At 39.8% G+C, this 24,202-nt stretch overlaps 1 protein-coding gene across 1 annotated transcript; it reads left to right on the plus strand.

Moving 5' to 3' along the window:
* The first annotated feature begins 17 nt into the window (after positions 1-17).
* ANKRA2 (ankyrin repeat family A member 2) lies at positions 18-11,907 on the plus strand. The gene is made up of 9 exons (XM_032335984.1): positions 18-320; positions 3,563-3,955; positions 4,617-4,775; positions 6,778-6,843; positions 8,738-8,835; positions 9,326-9,451; positions 9,756-9,822; positions 10,293-10,373; positions 11,406-11,907. Exons 2-9 carry the CDS (start codon positions 3,667-3,669, stop codon positions 11,459-11,461), a joined length of 942 nt encoding a protein of 313 aa, XP_032191875.1. The 5' UTR covers positions 18-320; positions 3,563-3,666; the 3' UTR covers positions 11,462-11,907.
* The last annotated feature ends 12,295 nt before the right edge of the window (positions 11,908-24,202 follow it).

Here is a 24,202-nt window from a genome sequence, read left to right on the forward strand (position 1 = left end):
GATCAGGAGGGCGGGGCGATGGGAGAAGAGGAGACGTGGTCGGAGGGCCCGATGGGTGTTGCCGTAGTGATCCAGAAGGGTCTACTGAAGTGACCCAGTCTCTGTAGTATTCGGGCAGTAAAGACCGAGCAACAGCATTTTTTAGGAAAAAAACAAAAACAAAACCAAAAACTGGAAGGCCTTTCGGCTACAGTGACGCGAAAGAAACCGAAAGAAGAAGTCGGAAGTGACGTCGCGGTCAAAACAAGCCGGGGTTTGGGGGCCTGCTGTGAATCTGTGGCTGCAGATGGAAAGGCCCGACTCGCTGTCGGCTGTCGAAGGTAGTCGCGAGGCCCTGCGGTCCCGCCCAGTCGCCCCTCGCCCCTGTTCCCCTGACTTTCTCTCCGTGGGTGAACCAGCGTTTCCTCCCGCGGTCCTTGAGCTGTGCTGGGATTTTTCGGGCAGAATTGGCGGGTGGCGACCGAGCGGACTTATCTTCCTACAGGTGTCCCCTCCAGCGAGCTTCTGTCATGGGACGCTGGGACACCTGTCGCCTGTGAGGCATCATTCATTTTCATAGCACCTTCCTTTCCTTGTAGGACAACTTCAGGATGAGGAAGAACCGGGGGGGGGGGGGGGGCTCCTGTTACTAGGATCCACTGCGGGCTAGCACAGTCGCCCAGCGTGTCTCTCCCTTCATCCCTGGGCTCTGACGGATCGAGGTGATCCTAGGCCATACCTCTTTTTCTCTCCGCCTCCTACTCTTGATCATGTTTCCCCTCTCCTTCTCCTAGTCTTCAAAATCTTAGCTTAACCAGTCAATTTGGCTCTTCTTCTATAGAGCCGTGGCAAGACAGCGTTCTGTTTTCACTTCCTCCATTCCCAGGTTCTCCGCTCAAAGGCCGGTAGTTCCATTCCGTCTATAAACCCTGATTTATGACATGGAAGATGTTTAGAGCTAGAAAGAGTATTAGAGATGTCTGCTTGAACCACCCACATTGTATAGATTAATAAAATGAGTTTCAGAAAACGTATGTGATTTTTCTTTCCAGGGTTGCACAGCTAGTTGTTAGTGACGTTGAACATGCAAAGCCGAATCTAATTAGCAAGCCTTTGTTGAGCATCTTGCAGGGTCATTTCAGGATAGAAAAGAATATAAAAAACGATGTTCGTATTCAAATCGGAAAACACTTCTGGAACACCTGGTAGAATCAGGCTCTGCTTGTGTGCAAAGATTAGTAAGAGTGTTCTCCATCTTAGAAAAGTTTTCAGTTTCTTTGGAATAAGTGGAAACTTTCAAGAGAATAATAAATACTAAAAATAGAAATAAATGCAGTGTGCCAAGAGAGCTCAGGGGATTGCACCTAGGCCAGCTCTGGGTAGGAGTCTGTGGGAGATGCTTCTTCCCTCAGGAAGCATAGTTCACATCTTGCAATACATTTTTAAAGCCCTCTTCATTGCAGTTCTATCCCTCTTTGAATCACAGCTCATTTCTTTTCCGGTTTCCTTCTTTCCTTTTGCTAAAGGATATTGACTTTGTTACCTGTTACTTTCTTACTATTATTATTATTACTACTACTACTGCTATTTGTTATTTCTTCACCTCTTATCCCTTGGAATTTTGGATTAGTTTAGTGCTGCTGCTTATTTTAGTGGTCAGGGTGCTCTATCCAAAGAGCTGCATAGGTCCTTCATAATGTATAAGCTCCCTTTTTCTTTTCTCTACATAGGAAATAACAGTTAACTACCCTCACTACTCAGAGGATTGTTTTAAGGATCAATCTTGGAAAATGTTTTAAAACTGAAAATAGTAGTTACCTATAAATGTATGGTTTGTCAACCTCTGCTCCACTGTAATCCTAATGCATTTTTCTTTTTAAACTCCAATTTCTTTTTAAATATTTTATTTATTTATTTGACTGACAGAGATCACAGGTAGGCAGAGAGGCAAGCAGAGAGAGAGGAGGAAGCAGGCTCCCCACCGAGCAGAGAGCCGGATGCGGGGCTCCATCCCAGGACCCTGGGACCATGACCCGAGCTGAAGGCAGAGGCTTTAACCCACTGAGCCACCCAGGCGCCCCTTAAATTCCAATTTTTAAAAATCCTGCATCCTTTCGAAATTTCTAAGAGGCAGTAAACCCTAACATGAAAAGATTTAACTAGATGTTTTAATTTTCTTCTCCCTGTCTCAGGGATTACATGCATAGGGTATTTATAATCTTGAAATTCTTCATTTTTTTAGAATCAATTTTAGGTACAATAATGAAATTCTCTTGAAATTATATTAAGGTTCATAGGGAAGTGCCAGTGATTACTAAAAGCTCATTATAAGACAGTAGCAGATGATTCTTTAACAGTGTGCTTACAATCTATGCTTTGAGAGTTTGCATTTATTGAATTTATGTCTTAATTATCTGTATTTGAAAAAAATCATTTCTTATTTATACTTAATTATTATTTCTTAATACTTATTATAAAAATGAGATCTAAAAATTATAGTTTGATCCTAATGTCCTAGAGATAATAAAGTACAGGAAGCCAATCTATAATCTATGATTTCTATAGTAACAATTTTCATAAAAACCTATTTTAAGTTACTAATATTTGAACTGCACAAAAACTGATAAATAAGTATATCTTCAACTTATCCAAGAATCACAGGTGTTCTAGATACTAATAGACATGGGTACAACATGAGTTCTATCTTAAATTCAAACTCAGAGCCGTTCATAAGTATAGCATGTTAAAAGGTGAACTACAGGTAAGAGTTTAAAGTTTTCACATCAAAGTGTTTTACATGAAAGTTTTTCAAATGAAAATGTTTTAGCCATTTTAATTTATGAAATGAAGTCTTGGCACTTTAACATTAGAAGGTGGTTTAAAGAATCTAGCAATCAGTGAAAGGATCACTGACTTGATCTATGAAAATAAGAAATGTCAAATTTTTGAAAAAAAAAATGCTATTAGGAATTTTTTACAATGTTTTGTCCCAGTAGGAACTAGCTTCTTTCCACCTTGATGAAGTGCCTCCAAGTCCTCTTTGGGCTTTTGCAGTAGCAGGAATTTGGGGTAGTTCTGGAGGCTGGGAAGTCTAAGATCAAGGTGGCAGCATGGTTGTGTGCTGGTGAGAGCACTCTTCCTGGTTCACAGCTGCCATCTGCTTGGTCTGTTCTAACTTGGTGAAAGAGCATGAAAGTTTCTTTTCATTGTTACCTTCATCTTCTGTTCATTTGGCAATGTTCAAGAATTGGAAAGGGGAGAAAGAGAAAAATGTTGAAACCTAGTGATAAAAGTGAGAATGTTACTGTATTTCATTTAGTCTTTACCAAGATCCCATGAGGTTAATGATGACACCTCCATTTTACAGGTGAGATTGAGGCTTAGAGAGGTTGAGTAATGCATAGGTGCACATAGCTAGTAAGTGACGAAGCTTAAATTCATACCCAGGTGTCTGCCTCTGAACATTGTATGCTTACTATTAGCACACTACTACTACTATGTGTCGGTGTCTATAAGAGCACTCTTTGCTTATTTTGTGTACTTTAGCTAAGTTGATATGATATTTTTAATTTTTTTCTTTCAGATTTTTTAATAGCTGAATTCCAAGAACACAGTGGATACCAATCCTATAAAACAAAGAGGAAATCATGAAGAAATGTTTTAATTATTGAAACTACAGTTGAAATCATGGCTACATCAGCAAATCTGGATATTGGAGCCCAGCTGATAGTGGAAGAGTGCCCCAACAGTTACAGTCTAGCTGGCATGCCAGACATTAAAATAGAACATCAGCTGGACTCAAATGCAGAAGAAGGATCCGCTCAGGGTGTTGCCATGGGAATGAAATTCATATTACCTAACCGATTTGATATGAACGTGTGTTCTCGATTTGTGAAGTCCTTAAATGAAGAGGATAGTAAAAACATTCAAGATCAGGTTAACTCTGACCTGGAAGTGGCATCTGTCCTATTTAAAGGTTGAAAGTTATGGTATAAATATCTGCATTTGTTTTTGTTTATTTTGTTTTTTGGTTTTTGTTTTTTTTTCCTTTCTTGATCATGAGATTGTGAGTTTGGAAGTCATACTTTAATATGATTTGAAAGTCATACTTTAATATGATTTTCTAGAACCTCACCAAAACCAAAACTAAATAATTTCATGTTATTTGATCTCTATAAGTATATGTTGATTTTTTAAAATTTTTCTTGCTTGACCTTTGTTTATTTACAAATTCAAGTTTCTTATTGTACTCTTTAAAATGATAGGAGAAAGAAATTATTTGTGCCTTTTAAGAAATGAATTACCTTACTATTCCCTATTCCACAAATATTTGATTGGCATCACCGTCCCATAGTTTAATGCATTGATGTTTTCTTCATATTGTAGACTTACTTTTACAACAATCTATTGAATAAAAAAACTAATCTCAGAATAAAATCACTCAAGATTAATACAGATTTTTTCTGGAACTTCCACTGTGATAATGCAGAATTTTTACAGCAAAGAATAGTATCACTTGAGAAACAGTTGAAGATCTACCTCATGTATTTCTTTTTTAATGTAAACGTTGACATAGAATTTTGAAATGCTTTGTCATTAAAATATTATTTTAACGTGTTTAAATTTATTTTACTTAGCTGAATGCAATATCCATACATCTCCTTCCCCGGGAATTCAAGTAAGACATGTCTATACTCCCTCTACAACAAAGCACTTCTCACCAATTAAACAGTCAACTACTTTGACCAACAAACACAGAGGAAATGAGGTCTCAACCACACCTCTATTAGCAAATTGTAAGTATATCCCAGTAATGTATTAAAATATTCTTATTACTAACAATGCTTTCAAGAGTTTGGCTTTGAAGCATTTTCTTTAAATGCATATTTTATTTTGGAAAGCTTAAGTGATGTCTTGATAGTTCTAGTTATTTAAAAATTTTTTCACAGTATTACCACATAATCAAATATTTCATGTTTTATATTTGTTAAGAACAAATACAGATTTTTAAAAAAAGGTTTTATTTATTAGAGAGAGCACACACAAGTAGGGGGAGCAGGAAAAGGAGAAGCGGACTGTCTGCTGAATAGGGAGCCCAATGCGGGACTCAATCCAGGACCCCAGAATATGACCTGAGCTGAAGACAGATGCTTAATGGACTGAGCCACCCAGGCACCCCAAGAACAAATATAGATTTTAATACAGACTTTATATAGGTTTATATAAATACAGGTTTATATTTGTTATACACATACAGATTTTATACAAGTTTTCGTTATTATTATTTTTTTTTTTAAAGAGAGAGAGTTGGGGAGGGGACAGGCAGGGAGAGAGGGAGAGAGAGAATCTTGTAGGCAGGCTCCATGCCCAGCACAGAGCTGTCACTAGGCTCTATCTCAGGACCCTGAGATCATGACCTGAGCAGAAATCAAGAGTTGGACACTTAACGACTGAGCCACCCAGGCGCCCCTACAGGTTTTCATTCTTTTTTTTTTTTTTAAGATTTTATTTATTTGACAGAGAGAGAGAGATCACAAGTAGGCAGAGAGAGAGGGGGAAGCAGGCTCCCTGCTGAACAGAGAGCCTGATGCGGGATTGATCCCAGGACTTTGGGATCAGGACCTGAGCTGAAAGCTGAGGCTTAACCCTCTGAACTACTCAGGTGCCCTCAGGTTTTCATTCTTAAAACCTTTATAGTCCTACTGTAACAAACAATTTGTCATTCTGAACTTTGTCCACACTAAGACATTGTGAGTGTTTTTCTGTTCTTGGAGTGCAGGGAATGCACAATTAATCATTTATTCAAGGTCACACAGCTAATTAGCCACAACTAGGTCTGAATTCAAGAACTTTTTTTTTGAAGATTTTATTTATTTATTTCACAGACAGAGATCATAAGTCAGACAGAGATCACAAGTAGGCAGAGAGGCAGGCAGAGAGGTGGGGGAAGCAGGCTCCCTGCCGAGCAGAGAGCCCAATGCAGGGCTTGATCCCAGGACTCCAGGATCATCACCTGAGCCAAAGGCAGAGGCTTTAACCCACTGAGCCACCCAGGTGCCCCTGAATTCAAGAATTTACTCTTGAAGTCATTTTTTCATTTACTACCTCACTCCAAAGTTAAGAAAAACCCATGGAGTCTTAAAATAATGATATTTGGGATTTCAGAGGACTTAATCAATAAAAAGACAAAAGGTATGTCTTTGTGTGTTTTAGATCCAACATCCTTACAAGTTTGGATATTGAGTTAGCATTTTAAAAATTAAATGCCTAAGCCATCTCTTTGATTGATGGGATCATTAGCAGTTTGCATTGCTAATAGTTGATCATAACAGTTTGTGTATTCATTGATAACAATACTTTGCAGATGTCAGAATTGCCTTAAACATACATCAATTCTCAGATACAGAATAGCTACTTGTAATGTAAGGATGTGTGTGTGTGTGTGTGTGTGTATGTATATATATATATATTTTTTTTAAGATTTTATTTATTTATTTGACAGAGATCTCAAGTAGGCAGGCAGAGAGAGAGGAGGAAGCAGGCTCCCCACTGAGCAGATAGCCTGATGCGGGGCTTGATCCCAGGATCCTGGGCTCATGACCCAAACTGAAGGCAGAGGCTTTAACCCCCTGAGCCACCCAGGCACCCCTTTAGGATATATTTTAAGTTAAATTTTTTTAAACAATAAAATGAGAGGGGTTTTTTTAGAAAAAAGAATTGCTGCACAAATATGAATGACATGACGAAAGCGTACTCTCTAGGTAGGAAAACATGAAGCTCTTTGTGGTATCTTTTCAGCTTTATCTGTTCATCAGTTGGCTGCTCAGGGAGAGATGCTCTACCTAGCTACTCGGATTGAACAAGGTAATAGCCTGTTTTTTTAACTGTGCTTAAAACATATTTAATTGGATTTATTAGATTTTTGTTGTTTTATTTTAATATAGGAAAGTATAAAGACAAAAAACAGTAGTTGTATAATCTCATCAGGCACATAACTCCATAGGTAGTAAAAAAAATAAAGTACTACAAAGTACAAAAGTTACAGCCTCCCTTACCACCTTTTCCCCAGAAGTAAACATTATAAATTTCTTATGTTTCCAGGAAACTCTTATTTTATTTTTATTTTTTTAAAGATTTTATTTATTTATTTGACAGAGATCACAAGTAGGCAGAGAGAGTAGGCAGGCGGGGGGTGGGGGTGGGAAGCAGGCTTCCTGCTGAGCAGGGAGCCCAATGTGGGCTTGATCCCAGGACCCCGAGATCATGACCTGAGCCAAAGGCAGAGGCTTAACCCACTGAGCCACCCAGGTGCCCCGTCAGGAAACTCTTTTAGAGAACAGTCCTGTTTATTTTTAGGGTTATGTGTGAAAACATGCATTTACTTTTTGGTATGTACACAAGAGGGAAAATATTCTCACGCTGCATTGCACTTTTTTCACTTAATTGGAGATCTTTCCATATGAGCACATAAAGATTTATTTCTTTTTATTTCTCTCTCTTTTTTAAAGGATTTTCTTTATTTATTTTGAAAGAGAGAGAGCATAAGCAGAGGGGAGGGTCAGAGGGAGAAGGAGAAGCAGACTCCCTGCTAAGTGGGGGCCACCTCCCTACCAGACAGGACTCGATCCCAGGACCCTGGGATTATGACTTGAGCCAAAGGCAGATGCTTAACCAGCTGAGTCACCCAGCTGCCCCCTATTTCATTCTTTTTTTTTTTTTTTTTAAAGATTTTATTTATTTATTTGACTGACAGAGATCACATGTAGGCAAAAAGACAGGCAGAGAGAGAAGGGGAAGCAGGCTCCCCACTGAGCAGAAAGCCCGATGTGGGGCTTGATGCCAGGACCCTGAGATCATGATCTGAGCTGAAGGCAGAGGCTTTAACACACTGAGCCACCCAGGTGCCCTATTTCATTCTTTTTAATAGGTCCATAGTTTTGCACTATATTGCTGCATACATACATAGTGTATTTTTATTTTTTAACCAGTCTCTTTGGTGATGGTTGATTGCAGTTTCTCGGTATTAAGTAACATTACATTCCTGTTGGCATTCTTTTTATGTATAGTATAAGTTCCTACAAGTTTATTTGCTGGGTCAAAAGGTATATGGATTTTTTGCTTTTACATATCTTGCCAGGTATTTGTCCTGTCCTCACTCCAGAGTTACAGTTTGTATTTCCCCATAACCTCAGTGACACAAAGTATTATCAGATTTTAATCTTTGCTAATCTCATGGGTGAAAAATGGTATCACACACTGGTTTTGTTTAGATTTTTTGAATCAGGGTCTATTTAGGCTCTTTTATATGTTAACTGCTTGATATATATTGATTTATATGATCTCATCTAAATTTTAAAAATTCATTTTTTGTTTTTTATGTTGCATATATTTTTTTTAACCACTCATCTTCCTTTGATTCTAATGTTTTCAACAGAAGTTTAACATTCTGTAGTGGTAAATTTATTTTTTTCCTTGTAACTTCTGAGTTTTATATCCTTCTTCAAAAGGCTGTTGTACTTCAAGATTATAAATAATGGAGGAACACCTTTGCTTATTAGTTAATTAACTTAGCTAATTAAACACGTGGAAGAAGAAAAAGTTAATGGTACAAACTCACATAATAGGACAGCAAAGAAGTGAGCAGGAAGTGAACCTCATCGAGTAGTATAATCCACCTTTTAGAATGCCAGTATTTTCATAATGATATTAATAGATGGTTGTTAAATTAGATTACAAAAATTGTTTTTCTTTTAAATAGAAAATGTTATCAATCACACAGATGAAGAAGGATTTACTCCTTTGATGTGGGCTGCAGCACACGGGCAAATAGCTGTGGTAGAGTTTCTACTTCAAAATGTAAGGAAACTGCCTCGGAAAATGTGTACATATAGTTACTTAAGTCTTGAGTAAAGATTTTGTATCTCCAGCCAACTAGATGTAATGGTAGAGGATCCAAAAAAGTTTTGCACGCTTTTTGTATTCTTGTGAAACGTGGATCTAGTTGGGCAGGTAAGACTAATCATACATGAAACAGCAAGAGAGAATCTCATGCCTGGCTCCCTCAGAGTGCAGTGGGAACAAAAGAATGATCAGCATTGTAGGAGAAGCTTCATGGGGGAGATGTAACTTAACTCCATAGTGGAAGGATAGTTGGCTTCAAAATAGAGGGAGGAAGGAAGGCCTCCAGACAACCGTGATAATAAGGACATCCGTGAGTAGAAGTTTGCATTATTCAGTGAAGAACATTACTTGGCCTAAGTACTGAACTGTAATTCTCATTGACAGAAATAACAATATTCTTATTTAAATGAATTGAAAAGTCTTTTATCTCTCCTTGCCACTCCAGGGTGCTGATCCCCAGCTTTTAGGAAAAGGTCGAGAAAGTGCACTCTCATTGGCCTGTAGTAAAGGCTACACAGATATTGTCAAAATGCTGCTTGATTGTGGAGTTGATGTAAATGAATATGATTGGGTGAGTCTATAGTACTGATTTTTAAAATACTGTGATAAATCCTAGGAATTATTAAGTTTGGAGAGACATAAAAAATTTTACTAGACATTTGGAAAAAATAGCTAATTAAACATGTAGAAGAAAAAGTTAATGGTATGAACTCAGTTATTCTGATTTAAATATTCTTCACCAAATATGAAAATTGCAAAAAAAAAATTGCCTTAAACAACTTTTACATACCGTTTTTAGTAAAACATCTCACAGCAACATTAAGTTATTCCACTCTTGCTCACCTTGAAAAACTAAATCACCTTTTCCTTTGCAGAATGGAGGGACACCTTTGCTTTATGCTGTACATGGAAATCATGTTAAATGTGTAAAAATGCTCTTAGGTAAGCCAATGAAAGTGATATTTAGAAAATACCATGTGAGGACTTTAATTTTTAACAAGCTGGCTGCCCTGGTGTTACTCAAGAGAATGACTAACTATTATTAAATATTGTTAACTCTGCTGAAGCACCCGCAGCCACAGAGCTGCTCATGGGAGAAGCAGCTCTGTCCTGCAGCACACCTGTGCTTCGAACATTTGTCCCTGTTGCTTCCTCTTGAGGATCATGTCTGAATTCATCATTGTTTTCCTGTCCACAGTGTCTATGGGCATAAGTTTTGTCTAAGGTTGTTGATGAGTTTCATTTGTTAGCAAGGACCCCTATTTGTTTGAGGCATCCAAACCCTGACCCGCCAAAGTGAATTCTGTGCACTCTTTGCTGAAGATCTGTCCTGTCGTTTGCATTGAGCCAGGCACAGACAAACATACCTACATTTTCATTTTATTTATGCAGATTTTTCTGTTTTGGTACAGAAAATGGAGCTGACCCAACCATTGAAACTGACTCTGGGTATAATTCTATGGATTTAGCTGTAGCCTTGGGCTATAGAAGTGGTAAGTATTTTTATTTTTTAAGATTTTATTTATTTATCTGACAGAGATCAGAAGTAGGCAGAGGGCAGGCAGAGAGAAAGGGAAGCAGGCTCCCCGCTGAGCAGAGAGCCCGATGCGGGGCTCAATCTCAGGACCCTGGGATCATGACCCGAGCTGAAGGCAGAGGCTTTAACCCACTGAGCCACCCAGGTGCCCCTCAGGTTTTATTTTAATTGGTAAAACTCTGTAAACAGTACAGACTAGTGGACTAAACTGTTTTCATGATTTGTAGTCTTAAATGTGGCATGTTATCCTAACTCCTGGCAGTAACTTTTAACTGTGGGCAAAATCAACAAATTCTTACAAAGTCTGGAAATGAGTTTGTTACTATTAATTGACACCAACCCAAATAATTTATTGCAAGAGTATACACCTATTTACAGACAAGAGTTGTTTAACGTTTTTTTAAGCAAATTACTTATAAAATGCTTTATAGTTGCCCTTTCTCTGTTCCTTAGAACACACCTTGTATGAGAATAGAATCCAGGAACTCGGACGATCACTAAGTCAGTGACAGGCTAAATTTTAAGTGCACTAAGTAGTGCATTGCAATCTTACCATCCTCAGAAAATGGGTATATCCTCAGAATAGGAGTATATCCTATATCCTCCTCAGTATACTGAGGAGTATATCCTCAGAATGGGAGGAATAACTTTATTTTATTTTACTTTTTAGTATTTTTTAAAGATTTTATTTATTTATTTATTTGACAGAGAGCGAGAGAGAGAGCTGTCACAAGTAGGCAGAGAGGCAGGGAGAGAGGGAGAAGCAGGTTCCCTGCCAGGTAGAGAGCCCAATTCGGGGCTTGATCCCAGGATCCTGGGATCATGGCTGATCATGATCTGCCGAAGGCAGTGGCTTAACCCACTGAGCCACCAAGGTGCCCTGAAATAACATTATTTTAAGGAAAAGTTGATGTTAAGATGAATTTGACAGTTCTGTGTAAAATTTTATGATCAACATGCTGTGGTCTTGATAACCTGTCTGTTCCAGTTCAACAGGTCATTGAGTCACATTTACTGAAGCTGCTTCAGAATATCAAGGAATAGACATAGTCATCAGGAAGTGTTGTCTGCCCTTCCATTTACTTTTCGGCTCTTATAAATGATAGTTTTGTTTACTTATAAATTTTTACCTCAGTTGCAAAATTTACTGGTTTTAGTAAGTTTTAATATTCCTCTGAATAATTCACTGGTTTATAATAAAATTAATGTTGATGCTTTTTTATAAATGTGTTTTACTGCATATTTAAAATTATAAATTAATGTTTTGTGGCATGTAAATTTTTATGGTACAGATAGTTATCTGTCTTCGTATCAAGTGCTGTAATTTAACATTTTCAAAAATTATTCTACCCTGTTCATCTTCACTGTTGTATTAACTCATTGACTTCACACAGGTTTGCTATAAATCTAAAGGAAAAAAATTTGTTTTTGTTGAATTTAAAAATGCACAGTGTGATTGTTTACAAAATTATGTTATAAATAAAGTACTTTTTCTGTTAGTTTGCATGGTAGTATTTTTTTAATTTTTAAAATTAACATAATGTATTATTAGCCCCAGGGGTACAGGTCTGTGAATCACCAGATTTACACACTTCACAGCATTCACCATAGCACATACCTTCCCCAATGTCCCTAATCTACCCCGCTATCCCCGACAACTCTGTTTGTTTTGAGATTAAGGGTCTCTTATGGTTTGTTTCCCTCCCGATCCCATCTTGTTTCATTTATTCCTTTCCTACCCCCCAAACCTCCCACGTTGCCTCTCAACTTTCCCAAATCAGGGAGATCATATGATAGTTGTCTTTCTCTGATTGACTTATTTTGCTCAGCATAATACCCTCTAGTTCCATCCATGTCGTCGCAAATGGCAAGATTTCATTTCTTTTTATGGCTGCATAGTATTCCATTGTATATATATACCGCATCTTCTTTTTCCATTCATCTGTTGATGGACATCTAGGTTCTTTCCATAGTTTGGCTATTGTGGACATTGCTGCTATAAACATTGAGGTGCAAGTGCCCCTTTGGATCACTACATTTGTATCTTTAGGGTAAAGGTTTTTTTTTTTTTTTCCCCAGTAGATTAAAATTGATTACTTTGGGATTTTTAGTTTAACCTTCTGTCCTGCCAGGACACTGTATTAGATCAAACAATATAATTAAAATAAATCAAATGTAAGTCAATCAACAAAGACTTAATTGTCATTTTTAGAAATATATTTTGAATATTTTTCTCTTGTAAATAAGTTTTTCAGGAGGAAACATTAGTCCTTCAATAAAAGTCAGATGTTCTTTAATTCCACTAAAGGAGCACAATAAACTTGTGTTACACCAAAGTTTAGAAAAGAGCCATGGGCTGGAATTTTGCTTACCCAATGAGTGTGAGACTAGCGTTAAATTATTTCATCTGGAAAATAGACGTTACCTCGGTTATGATACTTGGTTTGTAAACCATATAAATTTCATCTAGTTGAAGCAAAAGGGAATTATGGGAAGACACAGAATGGAGAGGAAAGCTAAAAGAAGCAGGCAATACAAAGGAAGAAAACTAGGCCCGGGATCTCAATCAGGAAATCAGGGTCAATTGCTTTGGATGCGGTTTTGGTAATGTTTAGCTTAAAACCCCCTTGTTTATCATTGTGCTACATTGGAGTTGGGGGGAGAATGGGAATCACTGGTTAACAATCCACCATCGCCCCGGGACTTCCTGGAACACAAGAGGCAAAGGCTGCCAGAAAGAAAACCGCAGAGAAAGGAGAGAAAAATGATGGCTGTTCATTCCAAAGGCCATCTAAATAATAAGTGAAAACAGCACTAGTGTTTCACCCATTGTCAGGCATAGATTTTATATCTATTTTCCAGCACTTCTGATTGACTTATCTAAAACATTAATCCTTCCATTTGGTTCCTTTTCTTGTTAGTGGTACATACCCACGAAGTGTTAGTTCCTGTTCTTACTATAAGGTAAAACCCAATAATCTATTTGGGCACATCAGTGTGTGTGATGCTTGCAAGTGCTCTCCGCAGCTAAAGAGCAGCTCAAAGGACTTATGCTGGAATGGAATCTCAAATAATCACCTAACTCCTACTCTGATTCTTAGATCAACAGATCTCAGAGAATATCTTAGAGAAAACTCCCCTTTCCAATTCTGTCATTTTTTAACCTCAGGGACCCTGATAACAAATGCCAGAAAAGTCCCTTAAGAAGTAGACACTAATACAAGTTAATTAGAACAACAGGAATCATCCTTAAGCAGTTGTAAATTCCTCTCTTAAAAAGCAAATGCCTTTGGGGTGCCAGGGTGGCGTTGTCAGTTAAGTGTCCAACTGTTGGTTTTGGTTCGGGTCCTGACCTCATCAGGATCCTGAGATCCAGCGCTGCATAGGGCCCCCCTGCTGAGCACGGATTGGCTTGAAATTCTCTCTCCCTCTTCCTGTATCCCTTCTCCTGCTTGTTCACACTGTGTGTATACTGTCTCTCAAGCAAATAAAATCTTTTTTAAAAAATCAAATACCTTTTAGGGAGTGTTTACTGACTGCACAATATTTATTCATGACTTGTGTACCAGACACTGTGCTTGATATGAGGATAAAATACTGAGTAAAAAGACACAGTCTTGCCATCAGAAGAACTCACTGCCTTATGTTAGGGCTCATTACCATCACAGTATGAAGGACATTGATAATAATTTTTGAAAGGTTAAAAACCATTATTATCATGTATATATAAAGTGAACATTTGTCAAAGATTTTCTTCGACTCAATTTCTCATAAGGGAACAAGTAAGACATTAAAATTAATTCCAAGAACTAGGTATTTTAGGCAATGTAAGTATATAAGATTGCTGAGTCAGATGCAAATCTGGTTAATGTCCAATAAGCCTACAGACCATAACCTTTGAGACTATCTTTTCTCCCAGAGAGAAATGATGTACATCTCCAGATAGAAATCTATAAGATAACCTGTTATATAACAGATAACATCATTAAGTCTGGCACCTTACACTAACAGGAACAGTGAGTTGAACTGAGTAGTTAAGGGTTCTCGAACTTTTCATGTATATCAGAATCACGTGGAAGACTGACAAACATACAGACTTATGGGTCCCCTCCCCAGTGTTTCTGATTCAGTTAATCTGGGGTGGGACCCAAGAACTGTAATTTCTAACAAGATTCCAAGTGATGCTGCTGGTCCAGGGACCTCATTTTGAGAATCACTGTCCCAGATTATCCCTGGGCAGACTCTTATCCAGCATGAGGGAAGCTGTGTCACCCTTATTTCTTTATTTTCCAAGCTTTCAGATAATTATGAAAATTACTCAGCCATAAAAAAGAATGAAATCACATAGATGGAACTAGAGAGTATTATAAGTGAAATAAGTCAGAGAATGACAAGTACCATATGATTTCACTCAACTGTGGAATTTAAGAAGCAAGAAAAGCAAGCACAGGGGAAAAAAGAGAGAGGCAAACCAAGAAACAGACTCTTAACTATGAGAATAAACTGATGGTTCCCAGAGGGGAGGTGGGTAGGGGATGGGTGAAATAGGTGATGTTCAGTTACCATGATGAGCACTGGGTATTGTACATTTTAAGCTGATGTTATACTGTATGCTAACTATACTAGAATTTAAGTAAAACTTTAAAATAAATAAATAAATATTCAAAGAATATTCTTGATCATAAAAAGTTGGTCTTACTAGATTGACCTTCTTATTTATATATATACAACAATTTAACCATAGGGACAAGTTTTCTCTGCAAATCTAGAGTCTTAGTTTACTGAGAAACTACATATACCCCCCCAAATTACCTTCTATTCAGAAATTTTCATAAGGTTATCTCAGACCTTTAAAAGCTTTGATTATTTGCTACTCTACTCCAAGTCTGAGGTCCCAGACCCAAGAAAGTTGTTCCACTGGATTTCACCTACAATATCACTAAATCAGGGTGAATTCTCCCTTTTTAAAAAAATTTTTAATTTTTTTTTTTTTAAAGAATTCCTCCCTTTTTGAAGTCTGCAAAATTTGTTAAGGTCCCTGCCTTTCCGGGAAGGGACTTCCCTTACCTCTATTTTGGGGGAGGGCTTTGTAGGCATTAGCTCTATGTATAATTCTATTTTTTAAAATTTTATTTATTTATTTGACAGAAGGGATCACAAGTAGGAGAGAGGCAGGCAGAGAGAGAGGAGGAAGCAGGCTCCCCGCTGAGCAGAGAGCCCGATGCGATCCCAGGACCCTGGGCAGAGGCTTTAACCCACTGAGCCACCCAGGCACCCCTAGCTCTACGTATAAAGTCAACCCTTTGTTCCCTGGCATGGACTTCCTACACCTAATGGAGAGCAGTCTTCTCAAATATAAACTTCTGGGTATGGCTTTGGTTGAACAATCTATTTATCTGATTGTATCTTGGTAAAAAGGACAGATTGTTACTGAATCTATGCCAACAGAAGTATGAAAAGTAAGGAGACTCACTTAAAGTATTTGCTTCAGAATACTGAGGCCAACAGAGAGAGTCAAACACCATTTTAAAATGGTTTGTTTCAGGGTTGCCTGGGTGGCTCAGTGGGTTAAGTCTCTGCCTTCAGCTCAGGTCATGATCCCAGGGTCCTGGGATCGAGCCCCACATCGGGCTCTCTGCTTAGTGGGGAACCTGCTTCCTCCTCTCTCTCTGCCTGCCTCTCTGCCTACTTGTGATCTCTGTCTGTCAAATAAATAAAATCTTTTAAAAAAATGGTTCATTTCAGAGGTGCTTGGGTGGTTTGGGTGGTTAAGCCTCAGACTCTTGATTTTGGGGCCTGAGATTGAGCCCTCCATCTGCTCTGTGCTGGGCATGAGCTTGCTTAAGATTATCTCTTCCCCTCTCCCTCTACCTCTCCCCTGACACCCTCTCCAAAAAAATATAGCTAAATAAATAAATAGTTTCACTTTACTGATGCATAGTCTACTAAATTGACAGAGATGAATTAAGAAGGAAGAGAAAGAAGGGGTTCTACTTGTATCCATAGAAAATAAAATATCAGAAATTCATGCAATATTTCATACAAGCAACCACCTTAAAATTTCCCTCATAAGTTCAGTCAGTTCTATGTAGTTCTTATTTCCCAGGATCTTGGGTCAAGCGATAGGCTTTCATGAAGTATGCCTGGATTGGAAGGAATCTTCAGAGTGTTAGAATCCAGAAATTCTCAGGGGGCCTGGGGTGGCTCAGTCAGTTAAGCATCTGCCTTTGGCTCAGGTTATAACCTTGGGGTCCCGGGATCAAGCCCCATATCAGGCTCCCTGCTCAGTGAGGAGCCTGCATTTCCCTCTCTCTCTCTCTGCTGTTCCCCCTGCTTGTGTTCTCTCTCTCTCTCTCAAATAAATAAAATCTTTTTTTAAAAATCCAGAAATTCTGATTCATTCACTGGTAGTCTGGAAGGTTTTTAAATGATGTCAGCTAAGAATCTTGTACTCAAGAGGTCTATTCCTTATGGAATCAGTAATGAAGAGAACAGTACTAACCCCTTTACCACAGTTTCGCTCTTCAGCGTTTGAGTTACTGGCATCAGCCACGGTCATGAAGCAGGTGATCCTCCTGACAAGCATCAGAAGGTCAATAGTAGCCTAACTCTACATCACAGTGCTTACGTCATTCATCTCCATCTTCTCCTCAGGTAGGCATTTTATCTTTTCACATCATAACAGAAAGGGTGGGTACAGTATAGTAAGATAACTTTTATCACAGTATATTATTATAATTGTTTTATTTTATTATTGTTGTAAATTTCTTACTGTGTCTAATTTATCATTGAACATTAACATAGGTATTTAGGTATAGGATAAAAACAGTACACATAGGGCTAGATGTTATCTGCGGTTGCAGGGGTCCCCTGGGGGTCTTGCAATGCATCTCTCTGCTGGATAACGGGGGACATCTGTACCTGGTACTCTTGGTAACTTACTATAGTGCTTTCTATCAGGCTATGACACTTAGAGGCTCTGAGCTTGGAGCAGAATCTTCAGGAAAACATCTGATAAAGCAGAAATGATCATGAGACTGAATGACTGTAATTAGTTTCTTATAATAACAATATCAGGGGTGCCTGGGTGGCTCAATGGGTTAAGCCTCTGCCTTCAGCTCAGGTCATGATCCCAGGGTCCTGGGATTGAGCCCTACATCAGGCTCCCTGCTGGGCAGGGATCCTGCTTCTCCCTCTCCCACTCCCCCTGCTTGTGTTCCCTCTCTAGCTGTGTCTCTCTCTGTCAAATAAATGAAATCTTTAAAAAATAATAATAATAACAGTATCAGAATAAAGGAATAAAATTCTCTATTATAGTACTCTATTTAATTATTCCATTTAAAAAATTGGTCAGTATATTCCCTGAGGGTAAGGATGTGTTACACACAGTAAGGGCATTAAATCTCCAGGGCCTTTCCATAAAATGTGTAATATCTGAATTATTTATATTAATAACATTTTACCCATACAAACAACCTAGGGAAGCCTGAGTATCATTTCTCTAATTTGACAGTCCTCTTTTTTTCCTAAAGATTTCACTTACTTATTTGAGAGAGAGAGAGTGAAAAAGCACAAGCAGGGAGAGCAGAAGAGGGAGAGGGAGAAGGAGGCTCCCTACTGAGCAGGGAGCCTGATGCGGCACTGGATCCCAGGACCCTGGAACCATGGCCTGAGCCGAAGGCAGCGGCTTAACTAACTGAGCCACCCAGGCATCCCCAAATCTTACGTTTTAAATTAAACCTATTCTTATATCATATTCCATATTGATAAAGTCGGGGTAAAGAAATATAGATATTATGTGTTAATACCAAAATTATAAACCAAGTTAATTTATTCAAAGACTCACTTGCGGGGTGCATTGGTAGTTCAGTTGTTAAGCATCTGCCTTTAGCTCAGGTCATGATACCAGGGTCCTGGGATGGAGCCCTGCATCAGGCTCCGGAAGACTGCTTCTCTGTCTCCCACTCCTCTTGCTTGTGTTCCCTCTTTTGCTGCCTCTCTTTCTGTTAAATAGATGAATAAAATATTAAAAAAACAAAGCAAAACACCAAAGACTCACTTTTGCTATGTTTACATGGATTCTTAAAATGTTCCCCCATTAATAATTTCCAGAACAATCGTTTTTCTTAAAAGTCTAGTACACATAAGTGACTCCTAATCTCACAAAGCAAACTGAGGGTTGCTGGGGGGAGGGGGGTTTGGAGAGGGGGGGTGGGGTTATGGACATTGGGGAGGGTATGTGCTATGATGAACGCTGTGAAGTGTGAAAACCTGGCGATTCACAGACCTGTACCCCTGGGGATAAAAATATATTATTTGTTTATAAAAAATAAAAAATTTAATTTAAAAAAGTCTAGTACACATAAAATACTGGAGGTTAGTTTATTTTCTGAGATTTGAGGGAATTTTATTCAGGTAAGCAATTTTTTTCTATAAGCCAATCAGAACAGCATTCCTTTAACTTAAAGGACACTAAAACCTAGTGCTTTAATACACTCAAGTGCTGGGAAAATACTCCTACTTACACAGTGAGGGATGCAGACCTTTCTCAATTACAGACGTGAAGACACACAAACACATGGAGAGCTTAGAGCTTCAGATCTACCATTTAGACATGATCAGAATGGAACAAAAACTTAGAAGTATTATCCTTTCCAGTGAGCATGTAATTTTTTTTAAGATTTTATTTATTTATTTGACAGAGATCACAAGTAGGCAGAGAGGCAGGCAGAGAGTGAGGAGGAAGCAGGCTCCCTGCTGAGCAGAGAGCCCGATGCAATGCCGATGCTGAGCTCAGTCCCAGGACCCTGGGATCATGACCTGAGCCAAGGCAGTGGCTTAACCCACTCAGCGCCCCAGTGCCCCCAGAGCATGTAATTCTTTTTTTTTTTTTTTTTTTTAGATTTTTTTATTTGTTTATTTGTCAGAGAGAGTGAGCACAGGCAGACAGAATGGCAGGCAGAGGCAGAGGGAGAAGCAGGCTTCCCGCCGAGCAAGGAGCCTGATGTGGGACTCGATTCCACGACACTGGGATCATGACATGAGCCGAAGGCAGCCGCTCAACCAACTGAGCCACCCAGGCGTCCCCAGGGCATGTAATTCTTAATTGATTTGACACTGCAAAGACAAACAGATCAAAAAACAAAACAGAACAACAACAACAAAAAAAACCCCACTAATAAATTGGATTATTTGTTATCTCTCACCAACAGACCTTCATTATACATCTAACAGAGATCACCACATAGACCATAAAAGCAAATCCCTGATCACTGCTGCTGCTGCCACTAGGAACGGACTTACGGGGGGTGTACAAAGCAGAAATAAAAACAAACACATAATGTGTCAGTAGAAAGGGGAAAAAAGAACTAGAAAGTCAGAAAAGTTAAAGTTCTGGGGACACCTGGGTGGCTCAGTTGGTTAAGTAGCTGCCTTCGGCTCGGGTCATGATCCCAGAATCCCGGGATCGAGTCCCACATCCGGCTCCTTGCTCAGCAGGGAGCCTGCTTCTCCCTCTGCCTCTGCCTGCCATTCTGTCTGCCTGTGCTCACTCTCTCTGTAAAATACATAAATAAAATCTTTAAAAAAAAAAAAGTTAAAGTTCTGTTGCCACCCAGGACTCACCTCAGAACCCAAGAAAGATGCGCAGGCAAATCCGTATCTTTGTCTGCATTGGGTTATTCCCCTCAAACACCTCAATGGATGACCTTCCAAACTGATTAAAATCTAATTTCCAAAAGACTGTATGACCCTCTCACAGAAATAAAATAAACCCATGACAATTAATTCAACATAGCTTTTCCCATCCTTTTACTGTCAATCTAGCTGCATCTTTGTATCTCAAGTCTGTTTCTCAGGTGCCTAGGTGGCTCAGTTGGTTAAGTGGGTTCTTGATTTTGGTTCAGGAACAAAACAAAGTCAATTACATAAGCCCCTATTCCAGTGAGCTCCTGCCTCCGAGGTCGCTTAGCTGCCCCAGGAGCAGGTTGGCAGTATGTGGTGAAGAGCCCACTGGAGCCAGAGTTTGACCTTACTGCCGTCTTCAGAGAATGAACCACTCTCTGTGCTTTCTAGATTCTTTTTTCTTTTTTAAGGTTTTATTTATTTATTTGAAAGAGAGAGAACAAGACAGGATGAGGAGGGGCAGACGGAGAAAGAGAATCAGGATCCCCACTGAGCAGGGAGCCCAATGTGGGACTTGATCCCAGGACCCCGGGGTTCATGACCTGAGCCAAAGGCAGACCTTAATGACTGAGCCACCCAAGCGCCCCCCTACTTCTTTCTTAAAAATAACAACCTTAAGGGGCACCTGGGTGGCTCAGTGGGTTAAAGCCTCTGCCTTTGGCTCAGGTCATGGTCCCAGGATCCTGGGATCGAGCCCCGCATCTGGCTCTCTGCTCAGCAGGAAGCCTGCTTCCTCCTCTCTCTCTCTCTCTCTCTCTCCGCCTGCCTCTTCACATACTTGAGATCTCTGTCTGTCAACAAACAAATAAATAAAATCTTTTTAAAAAAAATAACAGCCTTAGAACTCCTCTTTTTCTCTTTTGTGCATACAGGTAAGTAAATAGATAACTAGTTGATTCATGTTAAAGTGTTCCAATTTCTTTGAAAAGTTGATTAGTCATTTGGATTCTGGCTTTTGGCTTTATGGTAATTTTTTCAGAGCATGTACATTTTATTTTTGTGTAGTTAAGTTCACCAATACTTTTATGCTCCCAAAACAATGTCCCAAATCACCCCCCCCTTTTTTTTTTTAAAGATTTGATTTACTGGGGTGTCTGGGTGGCTCAGTGGGTTAAGCCCCTCCCTTCGGCTCAGGTCATGATCTCAGGGTCCTGGGATTGAGCCCCACATCGGGCTCTCTGCTCGGCCGGGAACCTGCTTCTCACCCCCTTCTCTGCCTGCCTCTCTACCTACTTGTGATCTCTGTCCGTCAAATAAATAAATAAATAAAATCTTAAAAAAAAAAAAAAGATTTGATTTACTTATTTTGTAGAGAGAGAGAGCACATGAGCAGGGGAAGGGCAGAGGGAGAAGGAGAAGTAGGCTCCCCACTGAGCAGGGAGCCCAACTCCAAGTGGGGATCAATCCCAGGACTCTGGGATCATGACCTGACCCAAAGGCAGCTACTTAACTAACTGAGCCACCCAGGTGCCCCTCAAATTGCCTCCCTTTAGAGAAGCAGAAAAGCTTAGGTTCTCTCTTTCCTGGCCTCCGCTTTCCAGCCTTCCTCCTTCTAGCCCCCCTGACAGGTAAAATGCAAGTATGGGATGGAGATTTAACCAAGCAGATGCTCCCAACCCAGATTTTTGACTGGGTAGCTACTGACCCAAAGCACTAAGAGCAGTGGTGTTCACATGAGTGAGAGCATAGACCTCAACAATATCCAGGTTCTGGGAGCAGCGATTGCTGCGTGAAATATGAGCCATGTTGTCACTGGCAAGATTTTGAGTGTGACCCTGCAGTTGCCTGGTCTCGCTTGTCCCTGGCTTTCCTCCAGCCAGCTGCTACGACTTCCTGGTATTTCTGTGAACCAGCAGCTTTCAGCTGATTCCTTCCCTGTTTAACCAGAGTGCGTTTCTGGTGCTAAGAATGTTGATAGTTACAATAAATAAGGAGAATAGCCCTCTCCCACACACTGTGTCCCACCTTACCACCTGAGAACCACGAGTGCTTTATGAAAACAGCCCCTAGTTCAGGTCATGCCTCCTCATCCCTCTCTCCTGTTCTCGCCTCCCCTCTCTTCTCTCCTCCCCTTCCACGTCCTTTCTCCTCTTCGCCTTCACCAACCCCTCCTTGCCTCTCCCCCCCCCCCCCACCCTCTCCTCTCTTTCCTTCTCTCCAACCTTCCCTTTCCTCTCCCCTCCTGTTTCTCTCCTGGGCTCAGCTAGGATTCCAGATTCCAGAAGACCAGCCTTGGGGCAGTTATCAGAGACATTCACCACACTCTCTCACTGTCCCTCACTACTCAACCTCTTCCATAAACCTTCCCTGAGAAGAGCCTCCACCCAACACAATATGCACGCTTCTATAAACAGACCCCTGGGGCCACCATTTAATAATTCATCTATCCTGTTCAGACAAGTCCCACTGCCAGTCTAGGACACAACTTGTGCCTTGCTTAGAACCCCCTAACCCTGGGGCACCTAGGTGGCTCAGTTGATTAAGAGCCTGACTCTTGCTTTCGGCTCAGATCATGATCTCAGTGTGGAAACTGCTTAAGATTCTCTCTCTCCCTGTCTCTCTCTGCCTCTTCCTACAGTGCTCGTGTGCTCTCTCTCTCTCGCTCTCTCTCAAAATATATAAATAAATAAATAAAAAAGAAAGAAGAGGCTCACCATAAATAATTTTCTTTCTACATATTCCAAAAGAAAAGAGAGAGGGAGAGGGAGAAAGAGAGAGATCGATTGACTATCAGGACTAAATTATGGACTGATATAAGAACTTTCTTTTTCTCAATAGGTTGATGGTGGCCACAAGCACAGTGTGCCCTGCATAGCTGTCACGGACTTTGTGCAATAGTGATACTCCGTCACCACTGGGGTATCAACTAGGATTTCATAAATCAAATAATATTTTAAAGGACCAAAGTTGCTATTTGAGGGCCAACTATGGAAAATTTATGCAAAGTGTAGAATTAGCATCTAATTTTTCTTTTATGTGAATATATGTGTTTCAACAATTCTAAAGTGCACTTTTTTCTCATATTTTAAAATTTTTTTATTAACATATAATGTTAATCTTCTTGTTCTCATTTTTTTTTAAGATTTTATTTATTTAACAGACGGAGACCACAAGTAGGCAGAGAGGCAGGCAGAGAGAGAGGAGGGAAGCAGGCCCCCCGCTGAGCAAAGAGCCCGATGAGTTGAAGGCAGAGGCTTCAATCAACTGAGCCACAAAGGCACCCCTCTTCTTGTTCTCATTTGAACCTCTCTCAAATCACCATGCTTCTGTGAAAGCACGATGCAGTCGATGTGTCATACAATAAGTGACCACCAGGTGGCAGTCGTGATGCAGTAGAATGGGAGCTCTTTCATTAACCCCTTCACAGAGGATCCGGAAATTGACAACCTCAAAAGCACCTTAAATGTGATGATGAAATACACAAGACCTTGTTTTAAACAAAACATAACTACAACAAGGGTTAATCTTAAATGGGGGATCAGATATAATACCAGGAACTAGGCTATATTTTAATTCTAGCTTTAGGATTCACCAACAGCGAAGCCTTGAGACAAAAGACACCACCCTCAACTGCATAAAGGCGGAAGGCTCTCTCCCTCTTTCCTTCCCTCCCTCTCTCTCTCTCTCTATCCATGACCTGGGTCCATGACTCCAGGTGTGCCTGGTACCCTCCAGGACTCGTGAGTAATAAACCTTGTGATTTATTTATTTATTTATTTTGGAAGTGCCTTGGTGTTTGTTGTTGAGGTACAATTTTCAGTCATAAAAGGAGCCCCAGGGCAGGTCCAGCTACAGCATTGGTTGGGGAAAGGTCTGCGAGGATTTCATGGGTAGAAAGGGTGCAGGCATTCCTAGCTGAGAGTATCACTATCAATCGACCGAGACTAACAGAAAACAACGATGTTATAATAGCTCATACCATTATTTTATATGTGTGACCTCTTAGTTTGTGGCATAGATAGAAACTTACAATACACATTTTGCACTGGAAATAATCATTTCCTTCTTTCCACTCCAGCCTTCTGTCCATCTGTCCTCACTGCATATTTTATAAGCATACAAATCAGTATGATTCAAATATCCCTAAAGAGACAGCCAATC

Source organism: Mustela erminea, chromosome 3, assembly GCF_009829155.1.
Source record: "Mustela erminea isolate mMusErm1 chromosome 3, mMusErm1.Pri, whole genome shotgun sequence".
NCBI lineage: Eukaryota > Metazoa > Chordata > Mammalia > Carnivora > Mustelidae > Mustela > Mustela erminea.